Source organism: Schistocerca gregaria, chromosome 4, assembly GCF_023897955.1.
Source record: "Schistocerca gregaria isolate iqSchGreg1 chromosome 4, iqSchGreg1.2, whole genome shotgun sequence".
NCBI classification, from domain to species: domain Eukaryota; kingdom Metazoa; phylum Arthropoda; class Insecta; order Orthoptera; family Acrididae; genus Schistocerca; species Schistocerca gregaria.
In genome coordinates this window covers 698,481,205-698,505,614 of record NC_064923.1, presented here as the reverse complement: position 1 = coordinate 698,505,614, position 24,410 = coordinate 698,481,205, and the positions used below count along the sequence as shown (strand labels likewise).

General features: G+C 37.1%; 1 protein-coding gene across 1 annotated transcript in view; it reads left to right on the top strand.

Moving 5' to 3' along the window:
* The window catches only part of LOC126267486 (uncharacterized), a 319,130-nt gene that overhangs the window by 114,226 nt on the left and 180,494 nt on the right, over positions 1–24,410 (top strand). The window contains exon 4 of the mRNA XM_049972770.1: positions 18,412–18,545. Coding sequence (XP_049828727.1) covers positions 18,412–18,545 — 134 coding nt within the window. The remainder of the gene's footprint in view (positions 1–18,411; positions 18,546–24,410) is intronic.

The following is a 24,410-nucleotide window of genomic DNA, read 5'->3' as shown; positions in this document are numbered from 1 at the left end:
ACATTCTTTCCTCAACACTTCTTAGGATTAGCAGGAATACCTCGACGATACTCAGACTACCCAGACGCATATACATCATGAAATGTAGTATCAAGAATTGGATCTACAATTTCTATTGTAGGAATTATTATGTTCATTGTAATTATATGAGAGAGAATGGTTACAAACTGAGCAATTATATTTAGAGCTAACATAAGAAGATCAACATAATGACTACAAAATAACCCTCCTGCAGAACACAGTTACTCAGAATTACCATTAATCTCTAGATTCTAATATGGCAGATTAGTGCAGTAGATTTAAGCTCTACAAATAAAGGTTTGACCTTTTATTAGAAAATATTCATAATGACAACATGATCAAATTTATCCCTTCAAGATGGAGCTTCACCATTAATGGAGCAACTATCATTCTTTCATGATCATACTATGGTCGTATTACTATTAATTACAGTAATTGTAGGTTATGCCTTAAGTTATATATTATTTATTGCCTATACTAACCGAAATATACTTCATGGACATTTAATTGAAACAATCTGAACAGCTTTACCAGCAATTACACTAATTTTTATTGCCCTTCCATCATTACGACTATTATATTTACTTGATTATTCTGTAGATGCAATAATTACAATTAAAACCATTGGACGACAATGATATTGAAGATATGAATATTCAGACTTTATAGACGTAGAATTTGACACTTATATAACACCAGAACAAGACTTAGAAAATGATGGATTTCGACTTCTAGATGTAGATAACCAAACAATCCTACCAATAAATATAGAAGTACGAGTATTAACAAGAGCATCAGATGTTCTACACTCATGAGCAGTTCTTACATTAGGAGTTAAAATTGATGCAACACCAGGTCGATTAAATCAAGGAACATTTACAATAAATCGACCTGGATTATTCTTTGGACAATGCTCAGAAATCTGTGGAGCAAACCACAGATTTATACCAATTGTAATTGAAAGAACTTCAGTAAATGTATTTATTAAGTGATTATCTAAGATAATTTAAGGAGTTAGTTAAAATAAATAACATTAGAGTGTCAATCTAAAATAACTAAACAAATTAGTACACCTTGAAATTCATCAGATGACTGAAAGTAAGTAATGGTCTCTTAAACCAAATAATAGTAAATTCACGACTACTTCTGATGGGGAAATTATATCCAAATCCCTCAAATATCTCCACTTATATGATTCTCCCTATTCATCATATTTTCAGCTACATTAATCTTGTTTAATCAAATACACTTCTTCTCATTTAAGCCTAATCTTATTAAAAGAGCAGAAAAAGGAACAATTGAAATAAAAAACTTAAATTGAAAATAACAAATTTATTCTCAACATTTGGCCCATCAACTAACATCTTTAATTTATCATTAAATTGAACTAGAACATTTCTAGGACTATTATTAATCCCATCATTATTTTGACTTACACCATCACGAATTAACATTATCTGAAATAAACTAAATTTAACCCTACATAAAGAATTTAAAACACTACTAGGACCAAAATCATTTAATGGAACGACATTCATTTTCATCTCAATTTTTATTATAATATTATTTAATAATTTTATAGGATTATTCCCTTATATTTATACTAGAACAAGACATTTAGCATTAACATTTGCAATTGCCCTACCTATATGACTAAGATTTATATTATTTTGATGAATTTATCATACTAATCATATATTTACACACCTTGTACCACAAGGTACACCGCCTGCATTAATATCATTTATAGTACTAATTGAAACAATTAGTAATGTCATTCGACCAGGTACATTAGCAGCACGATTAGCAGCAAATATAATTGCAGGACACTTATTATTAACCTTATTAGGAAACACAGGACCATATATAGCAATAAACTTAATCTCATTACTAATTATTGGACAAATACTTCTATTAATTCTAGAATCTGCAGTAAAATAATTCAAGCCTATGTTTTCTCAATTTTAAGAACTCTATATTCTAGAGAAGTATATTAAACCTATGTTAACAACTCACTCAAACCACCCATTCTACTTAGTAGACTATTGACCTTGACCATTAACAGGAGCAATTGGAGCAATAGTCCTAGTATCAGGACTAGCAAAATGATTCCACCTATTTAACATTAACTTATTCATAATTGGATCTGGAATTACTCTACTAACTATAATTCAATGATGACGAGATGTAGTACGAGAAGGAACATATCAAGGACTACATACAGGATTTGTATCAATTGGATTACGATGAGGAATAATTTTATTTATTGCATCAGAAGTATTATTCTTCGTTTCATTTTTTTGAGCATTCTTTAGAAGAAGATTAGCACCAACAATTGAACTAGGAATACTATGACCTCCAATAGGAATTCAACCTTTCAACCCTATACAAATTCCATTACTTAATACAGCTATTCTTTTAGCATCAGGAGTAACAGTAACATGAGCACATCATAGTTTAATAGAATCTAACCATACTCAAGCATTACAAGGATTATTCTTCACAGTATTATTAGGACTATACTTTACAATACTTCAAGCATACGAATATTGAGAAGCACCTTTTACCATTGCAGATGCAGTTTATGGATCAACATTCTTTGTTGCAACAGGATTCCATGGTTTACACGTAATTATTGGGACAATCTTTTTATCAACGTGTCTACTTCGACACTCAATAAATCAATTCTCACCAAGACACCACTTTGGATTTGAAGCAGCAGCATGATACTGACACTTCGTAGACGTAGTATGATTATTCTTATACATTTCTATTTATTGATGAGGTAGATAATTGTTTTTCTAGTATAAATAGTATATTTGACTTCCAATCAGAAAGCTTGATATAAATCAAGAAAAACAATCCTAATTCTATCTACAAGAGTTTTCATTAGATTTATTATTCCAATAATTGTTATAATCCTTGCAACAACACTATCAAAAAAATTTGTTAATGATCGAGAAAAAAGATCACCATTTGAATGAGGGGTTTGATCCAAAAAGATCAGCACGAATACCATTCTCACTACGATTCTTCCTAATCGCAGTAATCTTTTTAATTTTTGATGTAGAAATTCCACTAATTCCACTAATTCTACCAATTGTAATTATCTTTAAAACATCAGACATTTTAATCTGAACAGTATCAACAATATTTTTTATGCTAGTCCTACTAGGCGGACTATACCATGAATGAAATCAAGGAGCCTTACAATGAGCAGAATAAAGGGTTGTAGTTAAATATAACATTTGCGTTGCATTCAAAAAGTATTGATATAATCAATCAACCTTAAATAGAATAAGAAGCGAAATATTGCACTCAGTTTCAACCTGGAAGATTGGTATGTACTACCCTTATTTTTATTAACTGAAGCCAAAAAGAGGCGTATTACTGTTAATAATATAACTGAACTATAATAGTTCCAATTAAGGAACTGTAAAGCCAATATGAAAGCTGCTTACTTTTATATTAGTGGTTAAACTCTGTTAACATTTCTAAAATTTATATAAAAGTAAAAATACTTCCTTAACATCTTCAGTGTCACGCTCTAATTATAAGCTATTTAAGTAAATGGAAAATAATATTACTAAAATAAATATTCAAAAAATAAAAGTTAAAAGATAAATCTTAAAATTAGAATCATATCAACCCTGAATATAACCAATTAAATAAATAAATAATCTATATAAACCTTGACCACCAAGTAATTCACCTCAACCATAATCAAATGACTTAGATGAATAATAACCTATTTTTAAAGGAATATATCTAATAAACTTAGTTGAAAGAAAAGGTATAAATCATATAGAACCGGCAAATCTGACAAAAGAAAGTATACTTAAAGAAAATAAATTATGAGAAAAATCAAAATTAGAAATAAGATAACCTAAATAAGCACCTAAAATAACAACTGTAATAGTTAAAAACTTTAAATAATAAGGCAAAGCAATCACATGAGGAATAGGAAAAATTAATCAAGATAAAAGACTACCACCAAATACAGCAACAAACAATAAACCAATTATTCCAAACGAAATATAATAACCCTTATCATCAAAAGAAAATCTAGAATAAAAATTATTATCACCAGATATTGAATTTAAAACAAACGAAAAGAGTAAGAAGCAGTTAAACCAGTAGAAAAAAAATAAAGAAAAAAATTAAACGATTAATTCATCTCAAACAAACCATCTCAAGAATTAAATCCTTTAAATAAAATCCTGCTAAAAAAGGTGTACCACACAAAGACAAACTAGAAACATTAAAACAAACTGAAGTTAAAGGTATAAAATTAACAATTGAGCCTATAAAACGAATATCCTGAGAATCCTTTAAATTATGAATTATTGAACCTGCACCTATAAATAATAATGCCTTAAATAAAGCATGAGCCAATAGATTAAAAAACGCAAGCTTTGGATAACCCATAGCTAAAATTCTTATTATTAAACAAAGTTGTCTTAAAGTAGAAAGAACAATAATCTTCTTTAAATCAAATTCAAAATTAGCACCCAATCCAGCCATAAATATAGTTATACAACCAATTAAAAGTAAAAATCAACCACAATTATAAGTAACTAATATTGGTCTAAAACGAATTAATAAATAAACACTAGCAGTAACAAGAGTAGAAGAATGAACTAAAGCAGAAACAGGGGTAGGAGCTGCTATAGCAGCAGGAAGTCAAGAAGAAAAAGGGATCTGAGCTCTCTTAGTTATAGTTGCCAAAACAATTAATATAGTAATGAGCTTTATTTCAAAAGAATTAGAAATAAAATCATAATAATAAATATAATTTCAACCACCGAAATTTAACATTCAAGCAATAGAAATCAAAATAGCAACATCACCAATACGATTAGAAAGTGCAGTTAATATACCCACACTATAAGATTTTACATTTTGATAGTAAATAACTAAACAATAAGAAACTAAACCTAAACCATCCCAACCTAATAAAATTCTAATTAAATTAGGGCTAATAACTAAAAAACCTATAGAAACAATAAACATTAAAACAATAATAAGAAAACAATTTATGTTCTTTTCGCCAGACATATAATCCTCTCTATAATAAATAACCAAAGAAGAAATATATATAACAAAAGACATAAAAATAAGAGATATTCAATCCAAAATTAAAGTTATAACAACTATAGAACCATTTAAATTAAAAAGCTCACACTCAACAAAAACTCTATAATCAATTATTAAATAATAAATACCTAAAATAAAAATTATAGTTCTCGAAAAAAACAATGAAAAAACTTAAAGAACAAATAGAAAATAAATTCACAGCCTAAGATGAAAAACTTCATATCATTGATTCCACAAAACAATTTTTTTAATTAAAATACTTAAGCAAACTAATCAAAGAAATATTCACCCTTTAAACAAAGAATATTTAAAGGCAATCAATGTAAAAGTAAAAGATGATATTCACGAAAATAACCAAGAGAACAAGTATAAACACCAGAATAATAATTACCATGCTGAGAATAAGAATATATATATAAAGTATAAACAGCTCTAAAAAAGATAAAAAAATTAAAGCAAAAAATCTAAAAGAAGATCAAAGTATAATTCTATTTAATAATCTAATTTCACCTACCAAATTTAAAGAAGGAGGAGCAGCCATATTTGATGATCTTAAAAGAAATCATCATAAAGCCATTCTTGGTATCAAATTAATTATACCCTTGTTAATTAATAATCTTCGTCTAACTAAACGTTCATAAATAATATTAGATAAACAAAATAAACCAGAAGAACATAAACTATGACCAACCATGAAAGAAAGAGAACCTACACAACCTCATCAATTCATAGTCATCAATCCACCAATAACCATTCTTATATGAGAACAGAAGAATATGCAATTAAAGACTTTAAATCAACCTGACGAAAACAAAAAATCGTACAATAACACCTCCAGACAAGCCTAAAGATAATGAAAAATAATTAAACTTTAAACCTAAATAAGAAATAACCTTTATAACACGAAAAATACCATAACCACCTAACTTCAATAAAACACCAGCAAGAATCATTCTACCTGAAATAGGGGCCTCTACATGAGCCTTAGGAAGCCATAAATGAACTAAAAATATTGGTATCTTAACTAAAACAGCCAAAATTATAAATACATAAAATATAAAATAATAAGAACCAAAATCAACTAATAAAGGAAAATATAAAGTATTAGCAAAATCATAAACCTTAAATAAAACTAATAATAAAGGCAATCTAGCAACTAAAGTATAAAAAATTAAAAAAACACCAGCCTGGAAACGCTCAGGTTGATAACCTCAACCCAAAATTAAAAGTAAAGTAGGAACTAATCTAGCCTAAAAAAATATAAAAAGAAAGAAGACTTAATCTAGCAAATGAACAGTAAAGCATAATTATTAGAATTAAAACCATAAAAACAAAAAATTAGAATGATATGAACTTAAATAAACTGAACCTCTAGCAGTAATTATTAAAGAACAAATCCAAAAACTAAGCAAAATTAAAATAAAAGAAAAATAATCAATACCAAAATAATATCTAATTATATTCAAATCAGCATATGAATAAACACAAATTATAAACACAAAACTCGACAGAAACATTAAAGAATGAACCAACAATTATTCAATAAACAAAGAGGGATCAAAAAATAGTTATAAATAAATACATTAACATAAAGATAGACCAAAAGAATTAAAAAAATCATTACCATGAGAACGAATTATTGAAACTAAAATAGAAAGACCTAAAGCACCCTCACAATCAGAAAAACCTAAAAAAATAACTGGAAAAAAGAATCATAATCAAACTCAATAAGAAAAACAATAATTAATATAAACAAAGAAAGAACAATATATTCTAATCTCAAAAGAACCATTAATAAATGTTTACGTTTAGAAGAAAAAACATAAACACCAGCAAAATAAATCAACAAAGAAGTTAAAACAGAGAATATAAACATTAGTTTTAATAGTTTTAAAAAAACGCCGGTCTTGTACATCGGAAATAAGTCAAGCCCCCACTTTTAAAACTTCAGAGGTGGAAAAGCTTCCATCATCGGTCACGAAAACCGATATTTTAAATAAACTAACCCTGAAATGATTAAAATAATAATTATATCATTATCAAATGTAATAAATATTAACTTTATTAAATTAAGACACCAAATATCAATAATGCTTTTTATTATCCTTCAAACCTTCCTAGTTGGATTAATAACAGGAACAATAATAGAAAGATATTGATTATCATATATTTTATTTTTAACGTTTCTTGGTGGTATATTAGTCCTATTTATTTATATTACAAGAATTGCATCAAACGAAATATTTAAACCTAAATCAATTACTATAATTATTACATTAACAATGTGAGTATTAAACTTCCTGGCAGATTAAAACTGTGTGCCCGACCGAGACTCGAACTCGGGACCTTTGCCTTTCGCGGGCAAGTGCTCTACCAACTAAGCTACCGAAGCACGACTCACGCCCGGTACTCACAGCTTTACTTCTGCCAGTATCCGTCTCCTACCTTCCAAACTTTACAGAAGCTCTTCTGCGAAACATGCAGAACTAGCACTTCTGAAAGAAAGGATACTGTGGAAACATGGCTTAGCCACAGCCTGGGGGATGTTTCCAGAATGAGATTTTCACTCTGCAGCGGAGTGTGCGCTGATATGAAACTTCCTGGCAGATTAATCTGCCAGGAAGTTTCATATCAGCGCACACTCCGCTGCAGAGTGAAAATCTCATTCTGGAATGTGAGTATTTATCATATCAACATTAATTATTCTAGATATAACAATATTTATAGACTTTTTCAAAAACACTGAAACTATAAATATTGATAATTCAATCAATTATCAAGAAATAACAATATCTTTAGAAAATTTATATAACAGACCAACATTCATTATTACAATAATAATAATAATTTATTTATTTTTAGCACTACTAGCAGTTGTTAAAATCACTAATATTAATCAGGGACCTATTCGTAAAATAAGATAAATCACTAATGAATAAACCCTTACGATTAAGACATCCTTTAATAAAAATTATTAATAACTCTTTAATTGACTTACCAGCCCCAACAAATATTTCATTTTGATGAAATTTTGGGTCCCTATTAGGGTTATATTTGGTAATTCAAATCGTAACTGGTCTATTTTTAGCTATACATTATACATCAAATATTGAAATAGCATTTAGTAGTGTAGTACACATATGCCGAGACGTAAATAATGGTTGAATTATTCGAACCTTACATGCAAATGGATCATCTATATTTTTTATTTGTATTTACTTACATGTAGGATGGGGAATTTACTACGGATCTTATATATTTATATACATACCTGAATGATTGGTCCAGTGATTTTACTTTTAGTTATAGCAACTGCATTTATAGGATGTCTTACCCTGAGGTCAAATATCTTTTTGAGGTGCAACAGTAATTACTAATTTATTATTAGCAATCCCATACTTAGGAACAGATTTAGTCCAATGAGTGTGAGGAGGATTTGCTGTTGATAATGCAACATTAAATCGATTCTTCACATTCCATTTTGTATTACCATTTATCATTGCTGCTATAGCAGCAATTCATTTATTTTTTCTTCACCAAACAGGATCTAATAACCCTATAGGACTAAATGGAGCTATTGAAAAAATCCCATTCCATCCATACTTCACTTTTAAGAATTCTATTACATTTGTATTAATAACATCACTATTAATTATACTATGTTTAATCAATCCTTACCTATTAGGAGATCCAGATAACTTTTTACCTGCCAACCCATTAGTAACTCCAGTTAATATTCAACCAGAATGATATTTCTTATTTGCATATGCAATTTTACGATCAATTCCTAATAAGCTAGGAGGTGTTATTGCATTATTTTTATCAATTAGAATCTTAATAATCTTACCATTTTACAATAAAACACCATTCTGAGGTATTCAATTCTACCCTATTAATCAAATTTTATTCTGAATTATAGTAGTTGTTGTATGCTTACTAACATGAATTGGTAAACGACCTGTTGAAGAACCTTATATTATAACAGGACAAATCTTAACAATTATCTACTTTACATACTTCTTAATTAATTTCCATGTTGCAAACACATGAGATAAATTAATTAAGGAATAATAAAGTTAATTAGCTTAGGAAAAGCATGTTTTGAAAACATAAAATTAGAAGTTTAACTCTTCTATTAACTTTTCTCGAAAAATTTCACTAAATAAATGAGATAAATAAAATCTTTAAACCAACAAAGATATAAAATTTAAAGATAAATACAATATTTATATTATTATAATTTATAATTATATAATTTTTCCTTATTTAACTTATAAATTATAATAAAACTTTTAGGAATAAAAAATAAGAAATTTAAAAATTTATTAAACTAAGAAAAAATAAAAGATTCAAATATTTAAAGAAAGAAAAAGAAAAAAACCACAAACATTAACAAAAAAAAAGATACGGACCCCCGTATGACCACAATAACTTCTCTATTATATATAATTAAAGATTAATATGGAACATGTATAGCAATAAATGTATTATATTCTTTCTTATTTAATCTTTCTTTTCACTAATAAATAAAGAAAGATTAAATAATATAATAAATATATTTTATACAATTATGTAATTTAATATAATATGTTATTAATATGAATTCTTTTTTATATTAAGTTAACTCATATATTTATTAATTAAATAATCTAATTATAGATAAATTATTCAATTATATTATTATAATTAATATAAATATTTATATTAATATAATATTTTATATTTAAATATAGAGATATAGAGAGGCAGCCAATCAGCAACAAGCGTTTGTAAGGTAAGCGCATGTGTTTGGATGTGTATCACAGTATGGGTCTGTTCCACTAAGCCAGCCGTTGAGGCCGAGCGGTTCTAGGCGCTTAAGTCCGGATGTGTGTGATGTCCTTAGGTTAGTCAGGTTTAAGTAGTTATAGGTATAGGGGACTGATGACCTCAAATTTTAAATCCCACAGTGCTCAGAGCCATTTGTCCCACTAAGCATCTGATGTGTTATGTTGGGAGTGTTGTGAAGCACTGCACTTGTGTGCTTCACCGCGCCATAGTCAGCGTAAGCAGCTACAAAAACAACGATCTCGCAGACTTTCATATTGCTTACAGGGAAGCGAGATGCAGTGCTTTGGGTGCGACAAGGTGTCACGTTAAACACAATACAAGCACTTAAATATTACCATCCTTCCTTTCCTCTATCATTAACCCTCAGTATTGTAAGTTTCTCAGCAGGTTCTGGATTGCAACTCTGTCTCGTTGCCGTAATTCAAGACTAGTTACACATGCTGATGGCGAACTTACACTTTCAGTAAGCTCTTTTTAGATTACCACATGTATTCTAGGCCATTTTACGCTTCTGTTTATGTTCTTTACTGTATTTATTTTCTTTGCTATACATCCCATAGTAATAGTCAGTACTTGTCATACAGAATAGATTCTTTTAAGGACATTACGTTATTAAGATTTCAAAAACGCTGCTAAGTCAGACCGTTTTATTCGTTACTACACTCTTATCTCAGCAAATAGCCATCGTCAGGTCATGTGTAAGTAAATGATACATAAGTTTGGTTCAGTATTTCTTACATAATAGGTAAATATTAATTATAAAACATTATTATAAAATTCGTTACATACATGAGATGGGTTTGCCATCCATACGTTATCGTGATTCTGTCGCCGTCTATTTGGTTTAGTTACACTCCATTAGTGTTATTAGAGTAATAACGGTTGGTTATCCTAGACATGACTTGTTTTCTACTACAATTTTCAGAGTGTCTTTTCTTTAGAACAATAATTATGTCACCGCTTATTTGACAAATGTACCAGCTATACTGTGTGGTTAAAAAAAGGTTTTGTTTATCATGCTGTAATTTGGAAATCATTGCTTGTGATAAAAATGCAGTCAGGAAATATTTTTCTTATTTGCAAAATAGACAAGTAACTACGCGAGATCGAAGACAATTGTCAGGGCTTTCGTAGAGACAACGTCCTGAAAATAAAATTTGATGAAGCCGAGCTAGTAACAGCTGCTGATTAGTGTGTGGCTGTGGTCGAAGAAACTTTTCGGTTCCTGAAGTTTCGTCCAGAGCTGCGATGGACATCTTCAGGAGTCGTATCTAGTATATTCCGAAGATTAGCTCCAGACAAAATATCAAGAACCGAAAAGTTTCTTCGGCCACGGCCATACAGTACGGAATACTTGTCAGCAACTATGACGTCCGGTCGTGAAACCCTTCACTGTATTATCTGAACTGGTAACATTTTGTCGAAAAGTTAATAGCCAGTACCCCTTCTCACCGGAAAAAGTGTAAAGAATAATGATTTCATTTGTCCCAATTTTTGCGTACAATGTGCATTTTTGACTAAAGATAGAAATAAAAACAGAGTAAAAGAAACGTAAGGAACTGGGTGAAATGATGCATCTGTCGTTATTTCTTCTTTTAACAATAAAGCAAATGAGGACTTCTTTGAGTGTTCACTAAATGCTGCAGAGTCAATGTAAAATAGGAATTTTGACTAGCCTTTCAGGTTAAAAAGATTATCAGGTGTTTAACTCTGTAGGGGGTGCGAGTGGGCGGTTCTATATCCTGACATTCAATTTCTTACAAATGTTCAACATCAGGAAACTTGCAAGGCACACGGCGTCCTTGCTGTGTGGTCACGGTATTGGACTATATAGCGTGAGATCCGTGCTCAAATATCCCTCGCACCCCATATAAACACTGAAGAGCCAAAGAAACTGGTACACCTGCCTAATATCGTGTAGGGCACCAGCGAGCACGCATAAGTGCCGCAACACGACGTGGCATGGACTCTACTAATGTCTGAAGTAGTGCTGAAGGGAACTGACACCATGAATCCTGCAGAGGTTTCCATAAATCCGTAAGAGTACGAGGGGTTGTAAATCTCTTCTGAACTGCACGTTGCAAGGCATCCCAGATATGCTCTGTAATGTTCCTGTCTGGGAAGTTTGGTGGCCAGCGGGAGTGTTTAGACTCAGAAGAGTATTTCTGGAGTCACTCGGCAGAAATTCTGGACGTGTGGGGTGCCGCATTATCCTGCTGTAATTGCCCAAGTCCGTCGGAATGCACAATGGACATGAATGGATACATCTTGTCTGATCAGACAGGGTGGTTACGTACGTCTCACCTGTCAGCGTCGTATCTAGACGTATCAGGGGTCCCATATCACTCCAGCTACACACGCCCCACGCCGTAACAGAGGCTCCGCAACAGTCCCCTCCTGACATGCAGGGTGCATGGATTCCTGAGATTGTTTCAGTATCCATACACGTCCATTCATTCGATACAATTTGAAACGGGACTCGTCCAACAAGACTGTTTCCAGTTATCAACAGTCCAATCGGCACAGGCAAGTCTTAAAGCTTTGTGTCGTGCAGTCATCAACGGTACACGAGTGGGCCTTCGGCGCCGAAAATCCATATCGATAGTGTGTCGTTCAATGGTTCGCAAGATAAACTTTTTGATAGCCCAGCATAGAAATCTGCAGCAATTTGCGGAAAGATTGCACTTCCGCCGCGCTGAACGATTCTCTTCAGTCGTCGTTGGCCCCGTTCTTGCAGGATCTTTTTCCGGCCGTAGCGATATCTGAGATTTGATGTTTTACCGGACTACTGATATCCAGGCCACACTCGTGAAATGGTCGTACGGGAAAATCCCCGCTTCATCGCTATTTCGGAGACGCTGTGTCCCATCGCTACGCCGACTATCATAGCACGTTCAAACTCACTTAAATCTTGATAAGCAGCAGTAATCGATCTAAAAACTGCGTCATACACTTATTGTCTTATATATGCGCGCCGACCGCAGCGCCGCATTCCGCAAGTTTACATACCTCTGTATTTGAATACGCCTACCTATACCAGTTTCTTTGGCGCATCAGTGTAAATTTTTTTCATAAAATTATGAACTCTCCACCTGATTATTGACGTGGCCATCCTCCTTTTGTAGTCTTGGCGATTGTCATACTATAGATTCGTTAAAGAATGTATTACCGTCGCAAGTAAGTGTGACTGAACAGTGAGAGCAGGCGAGATGCCGCATAGACCTCTCACAGAAATGGAAAGAGCAACTAAACTGGTGTGAACTACGTTGCAACAAAGGAATTCAAGAGTCAAAACTTCCAAGACGGGATGCAAGAGTCGTAATATGTGGTACTTGTGCAGAACGAATAGGAGGTACGCACGTCTAGAAATCCCTTCGTTACTTCTCGCTGCTGCAAACGCACTTTACAGCACAGCACGGACACAAATTTGAGTAAAACAAGCAGGCACGTCAATGACCGGACACACAGTTCATAATCTTCTAAAAAGAAAAACAAAAAATTGGTCACGAGGGTATAACACTGTCACTGCATTTACGCAGCTTGTGCAATCAAATACCAAATTTGGTTTATTACGTAGTATGCCCCAACAGAACAAATAGTCCTGTCACGGAAAAGCCATGTGTAACACTACCGTCTGCTACTGCTATACCACAACCTTAAAGATGGTGGCAGGTCGTGAAATAAAACTATCTTTTTAAAGCAATTATGGTATGAAGCAACAGAGCAGTGTTACCCTCTGAAAGGAATTTTGTTATGTTGACCGTGTTGTACCTAACGGAGGTGGCTTATCGGAAGTGAAAGTCAGAATTACGTAAGTATTTAAACAGTAACAAACAATAATTTACTTATCCATAGCGTCCAAATGATAATAAAAATGGTGGCCAGCCAAGTAAGGCACAAGAATGAGTAACATTCTTGTTCGAGAACTGAAAATAAGTAACTTCAATGGGCAAACACAGCCCATAGTTTTTCACACGAGAGTGCAATGAACTCTGGCACCTGCATTTGTTCACGTTAGGGTTGGAACTGACAGAGCAGAGCAGGCTATTTGCATAAATATAACAGATAACGAAACGCACTATTACCTCGAGGACTTAGTCAAATTGGATGGTCTCAATAACGTAACTATTAATATTCACTGTAGAATCGTAAATTGGTCAAAGGTTCAATATTACTTTTCAAGCATATTCCTATCTGACATGAAATATGGATATGGTTCACAGCAAAATTAGTTATTGTGCATAGATTAAGTCTCTCACTACTAAACATCAGTCTAATTAGAATGAAAATTAAATGGAGGTCACTAACAAATTACTTCTAACTATCTTTTGAATAAAGAAGTTACTGTTTTCATAGATAGTGGTCTTTCTATTAATCGTTATCTAGCTTGAGCACAATAGACAAACAGTGGATCCTGTTACACCATTAATATGTACTTTTAATAGACAAGAAGAACCCAATATTGTACAGAATTAGACTTGAATAGCAAGAGTAACTGAAACTTTATCTAATTAAGTAACTTTGTGCCATTGAACTACTTTTAATGGAGGGGGCCCTTAATCTTGACCACTGCAGTAGAGCAAACTAAACACACTTCCAATACACTAGAGAAACAATTCGTTAACAAGCATGAACATGTAACTTTCAACAGTCATAGTTCTCAACTATTACTACAGTAGAACACAACTTGACGTGGTTATAAGACAATAGCTCACCTTTGGGTGATTTTCAACAGTCTGCGCTGTGATAATTTAATTCGCAAAACTCTATAAGCACCGAGCGATGTGGCGCAGTGGTTAGACACTGGACTCGCATTCGGAAGGACGACGGTTCAATCCCGCGCCCGGCCATCCTGATTTAGGTTTTCCGTGATTTCCCTAAATGACTCTAGGCAAATGCCGGGATAGTTCCTCTGAAAGGGCACGGCCGACTTCCTTCCCCATCCTTCCCTAATCCGATGAGACCGATGACCACGCTGTCTGGTCTCCTTCCCCAAACCAACCATCGAACCAACTCTATAAGCCACAGTTTTGAGAACATTCTCTTTTGAAGTTGGCAACAAAACATTAATAAGCAGTTTTAATAGAAAACTTTTTTCAGCAAGCATCATTTACTATATTACTCAGTTCTGTTAATTAACTTCAACTTAGTTTCTTCTTACTATCTTCAAGTGACATTATTGAATTAATAACTGGGCTTTCCTGTTTTCACAATATGGACACTCGGTAAGCATTTCTGACATGAGAAGGACCCTAAGTGGTTGTGTGACTGGGGATAAAAAATCAATGTAGGTAAAAGGGTTCGAGTATAAGTTACCTTATATTTGAGTAAACTATAACATCCAATGAGCTGATCCTTCACTGCACATTACTATAGTTCTTCTATTCATTACAGTGATTGCGCAATGTGGTGGCAACTGCATGTCGGTAGGTGGATTTGCAGGTAGAATTGCTGGAATCTGTCATTTCTTAGTGGCGATGATAGATATCAATTCCAACATAATTCTAGCTAGATTAACAATCCATCCATCCGAGGCTTTGGCACACTGGAAAACGGCATGAAAAGCCTCTCTCAGCACCAGCACGATACATGACTTTTACATAAGCTGTTGGCAGTTTGGTAGTTCGTCCCCGACTGACTCTTGGTTCCACCTTTCTATGCATGCCTTCCACAATTTGCGCGCGCTACAAAGTTCCGTTCCGGAAGGGAACCACACCACCTTTTACATACAAAATAACTAAGAACCCTAAGTGAAGGTCAGCAGTTTACATAACAGCAAACACTAATTTTAAACAAAACACATCATTTGCACATATTGGGCCGGTCGGTGTGGCCGTGCGGTTCTAGGCGCTTCAGTCTGGAACCACGTGACCGCTACGGTCGCAGGTTCGAATCCTGCCTCGGGCATGGATGTGTGTGATGTCCTTCGGTTAGTTAGGTTCAAGTAGTTCTTAGTTCTAGGGGACTGATGACCTCAGATGTTAAGTCCCATAGTGCTCAGAGCGATTTTGCACATATTGCTAGTCCTACACAAAATTATTGAAATAAAATTATTCTGTTTTAAATACAACGAAAGAGATTATGTGAGATAGACAAAACATATCATTTGATCATATTGCGCATACTACAGAGGTTGCACTTCATTACAGTGCCAAATTAATCATACACTAATTACAGAAGTTCAACGATGGGATGTTGAACAAAACAGAAAGCTAAATGAATCAATAAAAGGTATGTAGTGTGTAAGCTATGTTGTTACAAGGGTATTTGAACACAGAAATCCCTCTTCGCAGTCTAAGATGGTGACCACATAACCACGACGCTGCGGCTATTGAACTTTCCTCGATGTTGCACATCTGGAGCTTGGATCGTTCGCTGTTTAGATTTTGCTTCTTTTTCCACAGCTGAGTACACCTTCTTCCTGATCTGTGTTCAGTTTTTGACGGGCTGTCCACTGGGCCGTCTTAGCACTAAATCTGGGAGGGGTGTGGGGGAAATCCCTTGAAAGTGAGAGTGGGAAGTGGGTAGATGACATAAGAAAACATGAGCAGCTCGAGTGAATCTTGATGCAACGACAAGTCTGGGGGAGGTATTTTCGACTGCTGCTGATGATGATGGTCATTCAGATAGAGGCCAATCACCAAGCTTTTTAGATGTGCCTCGTATTGCAGGAAGTTGGTAGCGGAGCATCTGGACGAACAACGGCACTACAGAGGACGTGCTGTAGGAGGTTGTAAAGTTGATGCTTTAAGTTGTTCTGAAAGCGGTGGTCATATTCAAGACAATAAAAGCGGGTTAATACCTGAGAGCTATCTGGGGAAGTTAACATTGCATTACTGAGCAACTGTTTCACCAGGTATCCAGTCTAGCTTACCAAATACCCAACCAGACTAACATTAATTATAATCTTTTAATAGTCATCTTACAACAACCGGTGTTATATATAAAGAGAATATAATAAAAACAAATAAATCAGTTTATATTTGGACATTTATTTTAACATTGATCATTGTTCCGTTAAAATTTCAGCATATTAAACTTGATTCATAACTAAACTGGTGCCTTATTTAGGATTGTGAGTTTGTAATCGTACGGAACACATCCAATATGGAGCCAAGATTGGGAGACTGCATACAACACTGCATTCATAAAATAACACACGAAGAACGTTGAAACATTTACAAGAGGAAATTAACCACAACCAACCGATTCAATTTTCACCCAAAGAAGTAATGTTCGTAGCGCAATCCTGTCCGTCATGAAATTACCACCAACTGGTATACTAAATTCATACTAACTTCCTGTGAAATCTTCCTGAAAAGAATAGCTGAGGGCTACTTTGATGATTACACCACATGCTTCACGTGCTCAACTTGGTTTACACAAAGAGTGTAGCTCCACAATAATTTTGATAATTAAACTAAATTACATCGAAACACATATTACAAAAGAAAAACCTTGAGCTGGTTACTGTCGTCTTACTATTAACCTTATGGGTCAAACAATTGTATAAGCACGTGGTACTGGTCTCACAAAGTACACCCCACGTGGGTTTAAAGTAAAGAAAAGTTGCTATATTGAAAAATATTGTCAAGACGAGACGTTATAATCATACGCACATTCGCATTTAAGATTGATGATCTTAGTTAGAGGTACTGATCAACACGTGGTTCCACTTTACTCACGAAGTAGTGACAAAGCAACTACTGTAAGATATTCTGAACTTCACACTCGAAATACACTGCGTTGCAATTTAAGATAACATTAGATATTTTACATCTGAACCTGAAATAAAGGTGATTAAATTTTCAGTTAGGCTGAACTTAAGAAATCTATTGTCCTACAGACTTAGCAGAGACGCGCTTAGCCGGAGATCTTACCACTTCAGACGCTCGCCGCGGGCCGTCTGCCTGGGCCCCTACTGAGGGTGCTGAACAGATACAAACGGAAGTGAGAAGAGAGGCAGCTTCCTATACCAACATGACAAGGGACGAACAGGACCATACTAAGAATATAAACCTCTCTGCTTTTAGAAAGCTTAGCTACCTGTTCCGACATTGGTCCTACTGTTCTCTAGCAGACAGGCTTGTCTGCTACCATCAAGCATGCAACTAGAAATACATTTGCTCATTCATCCTTACACACAGAAGGGAAGGGGGATGACAGTATCTTCTCATATACACTATATAAAAGAAAGCGGATGTAGGTTCCATATGAGACTGTGTGACATGAATTACATATAAACTGTGTTTTAAAGTGTAGTAGTGTGACAGATCGTTCTTGTTTATGTGTAAAAGTAATATGTTCCACTGTTCAGTCTCCTCCCAGATGGAGTCAGAAACACCACAGTAAATTTAGAAGTGGAATGTGTGCTGATTTACACTGTCATTTAGACAACAGTTTTAAGAAATTAACATGAAAGGAATCCAACAGAGACCTTCCAAGGTGACTTGTGTGTTGCAGTGGTGTCGCTGCGTCGCGTATCCGGACTGCCGTGCCTGGTGTCCAGCTACGCGTGGGCGCTGGCCGCGACCGCCTGCCTCACGCTGGACGTGCTGGCCACCGTGGCCTACGGCTTGGACGTCCACGATCAACTGGTGAGTGACACGACAGAACGAGTTCATTCCATGGCTCTCTAGTGCGCCCGTGATAAAACTCCGGAAATCACTTACGTTAGCAAAAGACACTCATGCTCATAAATTAAGGATAATTGCAGAATGTGGTGCCAGACAACGTGGATCTACACAAAACTGGCGCTAATAGCATAGGCACATAGGGAACACACACGACACAGATCGGTAAGTCCACGGTATTAGTGATAAGTTGAGAAAACCGTCCCGAAACACATACGCTATAAAATGCCACTGGTTCCTGCGCACGTACCCCAACATCAGTATGGGATATGATCACGATGCACACGTACACAGGCCGCACAACGGGTTGGTATACTCTGGCTCAGGTGGTCGAGCATCTGCTGTGGTATAGCCTCCCATTCTCGCACCAGTGCCTGTCGGAGCTCCTGAAGTGTCCTAGGGGTTTGAAGACATGCAGCGATACGTCGACCGAGATCTTTCCAGACGGGCTCGATGGAGTTTAGGTCTGGAGAACAGGCAGGCCACTCCATTCACTTGATATCTTCAGTTTCGAGGTACTCCTCGACAATGGCAGCTCGGTGAGACCGTGCATTATCACCCATCAGGAGGAAGGTGGGACCCACTGCACCCCTGAAAAGGTGGACATACTGGTGCAAAATGACGTCTCGATACACCTGACCTGTTACAGTTCCTCTGTCAAAGACATGAAGGGGTGTACGTGCACCAATCATAATGCCCTCCCACACCATCAAACCACGACCTCCATACAGATCCCTTTCAAGGATCTTAAGGAGTTGGTATCTGGTTCTTGGTTCATGCCAGATGAAAACCCGGCGAGAAGCACTGTTCAGATTATATACCTGGACTCGTCCATTAACGTAACCTGGGACCTCTGTTCCCATGACCATGTACTGAGTTCTTGACACCAGGCTTAACATACTCTCCTGTGACCAGGGGTCAGTGAAATGATGCACCTTGCAGGTCTCCGGGCGAATGAACCAAATCTGTTCAGTCGTCTGTGGACTGTGTCTCTGGAGACAACTGTTCCAGTGGTTCCAGTAAGGTCCCGAGCAAGACTACCTGTAGTACTCCGTGGCCGTCTGCGGGCATTGATGGTGAGATATCGGTCTTCTTGTAGTGTTGTTCACTGTGGACGTCCCGTACTGTAGCGCCTGGACACGTTTTCTGTCTGATAGAATCGTTGCCATAATCTTGAGAACACACTTGGTGGCACATGGAGGGCCCGTGCTGCGACCTGCTGTGTTTGACCAGCCACCAGTCGCCCTAGTATTCTACCCCTCATAACGTCATCGATATGTGTTATTTGAGCCATTTTCAACACTCAGTCACCATTAGCACATCTGAAAAGTCTGCACACATACTAGCTGCCCCATACTCTGACATGCACCAACACACCTGTGCGTGTGCGGGCCACTGCCAGCGCCACCGTGCGACGACCCCAGGTCAGATCCACCGCATGGTCATTCCCCGAGGTGATTTAAACCCGCAGATCGCTCATCAGAGCGTTTCGCACCATGTATCAGCATTATCCTTCATTTATGAGCATGAATGCACTTCGTGCTACAGTTGGTTGTTGTTGTTGCTGGTGGTGGTGTTGGTGGTGGTGATGGTGGTGGTGTTCAGTCAAAAGACTGGTCTGATGTAGCTTTCCACGATAGTCTGTCCTGTCAAGTTCCTTTTCATCTCTGCCCAACTGTTGCAACCTAACCCGCCCAGATAGACGCGCGCAGAAAGTGCTGCTTCCCGGATTCGAGGATACGAGTCAGTCCCAGATCAAATCCACCACGTGGATTAATGACAAGGAATGGCGTCCCGGCCAGCGCGCCGCATTGAACTAACAATGGGGAGTAACGACGTCGTGTCACTGATTTCCTTACAACTTCGTGCACTTTCAGTAGTCCATTGTTGTTGTTGTTGTTGTTGTTGTTGTTGTTGTTGTTGTCTTCAGTCCTGAGACTGGTTTGATGCAGCTCTCCATGCTAATCTATCCTGTGCAAGTTCCTCATCTCCCACTACCTACTGCAACCTACATCCTCCTGAATCTGCTTACTGTTTTCATCTATTGGTCTCCATCTACGATTTTTACCCTCCACGCTGCCCTCCAATGCTAAATTTGTGATCCCTTGATGCCTCAGAACATGTCCTACCAACCGATCCCTTCTTCTAGTCAAGTTGTGCCACAAACTTCTCTTCTCCCCAATCCTATTCAATACCTCCTCATTAGCTGCGTGATCTACCCATCTAATCGTCAACATTCTTCTGTAGCATTAGGAAAACGTAACATTAGGAAACCGTAATGCGCAATTAGTAAGGTGCAGTACTTAGGCGATTGTGAGAAAATCGCAGGAGAAGTTTTACGCTTCAATGATGTATTGGTGCACTGAGCGGTCATGTTGTTAGCATTCAAGCTCCGTAATCGGCGGATCGCTATGTCGAGTCCCGCTTATGATTTTTCAAATTATTTTAACATTATTTCACACATGCGGTAGTGGAAATCAGAATAGAGGCATCGATATTTGTAAGTAAATTAACATTACCGGTTGCAATAATTGTGCACAATGTACACTCCTGGAAATGGAAAAAAGAACACATTGACACCGGTGTGTCAGACCCACCATACTTGCTCCGGACACTGCGAGAGGGCTGTACAAGCAATGATCACACGCACGGCACAGCGGACACACCAGGAACCGCGGTGTTGGCCGTCGAATGGCGCTAGCTGCGCAGCATTTGTGCACCGCCGCCGTCAGTGTCAGCCAGTTTGCCGTGGCATACGGAGCTCCATCGCAGTCTTTAACACTGGTAGCATGCCGCGACAGCGTGGACGTGAACCGCATGTGCAGTTGACGGACTTTGAGCGAGGGCGTATAGTGGGCATGCGGGAGGCCGGGTGGACGTACCGCCGAATTGCTCAACACGTGGGGCGTGAGGTCTCCACAGTACATCGATGTTGTCGCCGGTGGTCGGCGGAAGGTGCACGTGCCCGTCGACCTGGGACCGGACCGCAGCGACGCACGGATGCACGCCAATACCGTAGGATCCTACGCAGTGCCGTAGGGGACCGCACCGCCACTTCCCAGCAAATTAGGGTCACTGTTGCTCCTGGGGTATCGGCGAGGACCATTCGCAACCGTCTCCATGAAGCTGGGCTACGGTCCCGCACACCGTTAGGCCGTCTTCCGCTCACGCCCCAACATCGTGCAGCCCGCCTCCAGTGCAGTCGCGACAGGCGTGAATGGAGGGACGAATGGAGACGTGTCGTCTTCAGCGATGAGAGTAGCTTCTGCCTTGGTGCCAATGATGGTCGTATGCGTGTTTGGCGCCGTGCAGGTGAGCGCCACAATCAGGACTGCATACGACCGAGGCACACAGGGCCAACACCCGGCATCATGGTGTGGGGAGCGATCGTCGAGGGGACACTGAATAGTGCACGGTACATCCAAACCGTCATCGTACCCATCGTTCTACCATTCCTAGACCGGCAAGGGAACTTGCTGTTCCAACAGGACAATGCACGTCCGCATGTATCCCGTGCCACCCAACGTGCTCTAGAAGGTGTAAGTCAACTACCCTGGCCATCAAAACCTCCGGATCTGTCCCCCATTGAGCATGTTTGGGACTGGTTGAAGCGTCGTCTCACGCGGTCTGCACGTCCAGCACGAACGCTGGTCCAACTGAGGCGCCAGGTGGAAATGGCATGGCAAGCCGTTCCACAGGACTACATCCAGCATCTCTACGATCGTCTCCATGGGAGCATAGCAGCCTGCATTGCTGCGAAAGGTGGATATACACTGTACTAGTGCCGACATTGTGCATGCTCTGTTGCCTGTGTCTATGTGCCTGTTGTTCTGTCAGTGTGATCATGTGATGTATCTGACCCCAGGAATGTGACAATAAAGTTTCCCCTTCCTGGGACAATGAATTTACGGTGTTCTTATTTCAATTTCCAGGAGTGTATATGAGAGCAAGCATACCGACAAACGCAGTCAAACTGTATCGCATTTATGTCAGTAGTACAATATATAAGAAGACTTCAATGGTTCAGGTGGTCGAGGGTGGAACTCGGCATAAAGACAGTCGGCTCTGTCCCGTGTTAGTCTGTGCGTGTGTCCCTTTACTGCAGACAGGAAAGACCCCATTAGTAACAGTGCGTGGTTGTGTAGGTTAACCGCGATTGTTACAACGCCACGCGGAGAACAGTTATCACGTAATGAAAAAGCAAACATAGGTGCGTACAAGGAAATGGGACTCTCTAATCGTGAAATCGCAAAAAGTTGAAGCGTCCAAGTACAGTGGTTCACAATTTCGTTAGAGTGGGTGCACGATATGGACAGGACGAAAAGGATGGGCAAACTAGAAAACTGCCTGAGGCATCGAAACGTTTACTTTTGTGCAAAATAGGGGCCGCAAACCGTTATTCTTCTCACCTTGTCGCCTGTTTATAGTTACTAGTAACTTCAAAAGTGCACAAGTTTTGCTACATGACGAACTTCTTGCACTGAAGAAACGACTGCAGAAACCTGCTGTAATATTCAAACATAAACAGACTAGATTGGAGTTTGTTGAAAAAAATGTCAGACTGGGGTAAATTGATCTCCTGTGATGATAAGTTCAATTTAGATGAGCTGGATTTCAATATGATTGGCATGATCTGAGAACAGAGCCGCAGATAAGAATGAGCACTAATTTTGGTGGTGGAAGTGTTCTGCGCTAAAGGTAAATCACGCACTACAGTGCACTTTGAGATGTGCACTGAGGTGCTAGAGACAAATTGATTAGAATTTGTGAGGACCTAGGGGACAAAAGTCTAATGTTTCACTAAGATAACGCATCTGTCCATGTTTCTCCTACAACAAAAAATGGTTTCAAGATAAGTATAACGATTTCTTGGCCTGGCCTTCACGTAGCCTGGATCTGAACCCCGAGGAAAACCTTTGGTGAATTTTGGTAAGACGTGTTAATCGTAATGGAAGGCAATTTGAGACCTTACGCGAGTTGAAAAGAGCGATACCAGAAAAGTGGGAGGCAATCTCACTACAAGAACTATAAATCCTAACTTAAAAAATGCCGAAAAGAATTTTTGAGGTAATTAGGAGAACGGGGGTTGGGCGAAGTACTAACAATGCAACAACACAACTGGACAGTGAGTGCATTTATACAAATTTCCATCCAGGAAAAGGAAATGCCTTATTTTGTTACTGTTATAAAGGAAACTATGTAATTCTGTCTTATTATTTGTCTTATATGCATATATTACTTTCATAATAAATTCGATACATGTGTAGTTCATACTTTTTACTTTTACTTTCGTAGAAACCACGCCTTTAATACAGATTTCCAGTACTGTATTACATTTGAAAGGTAATATTATGAAAAGACATGGTATTCGCATGAAATTTTATTGAATTTCGGATGTTATTTGGTGGTTTGCTAACACAGTAAATATTATATTTATAACAACCGACAAGTAAACGACCAAGCGCTCCTGAAGTTTTCCTGTTGCTGTCGTGACTTTCAAAATCCCTTGCATATGCAACTGGTTAACTTACCAAAAAACGCTTTGCACCTGGATGCTTGGATGTATAGAGACAGGTTTCAAGAAGAGGAGTAGGTTTGGAAAGCCCAAGACAAACATCGATATATAAATGTGTCAGTAACTTTATTGATTGATACAATGAGTTATAATACGCCCGAACATGAGGCTAGTTGCAGGTCAATACTTTTTATACAGACATGGTAAACATAAATAATAACGGCATCTATTTCACTAAAAAACTGAAATTCTCCCCGAAGCACAAGGAATCTTCAGGGTTTTTAAGGAAAAACAAAGCTCGTTGTCAGTGTGGA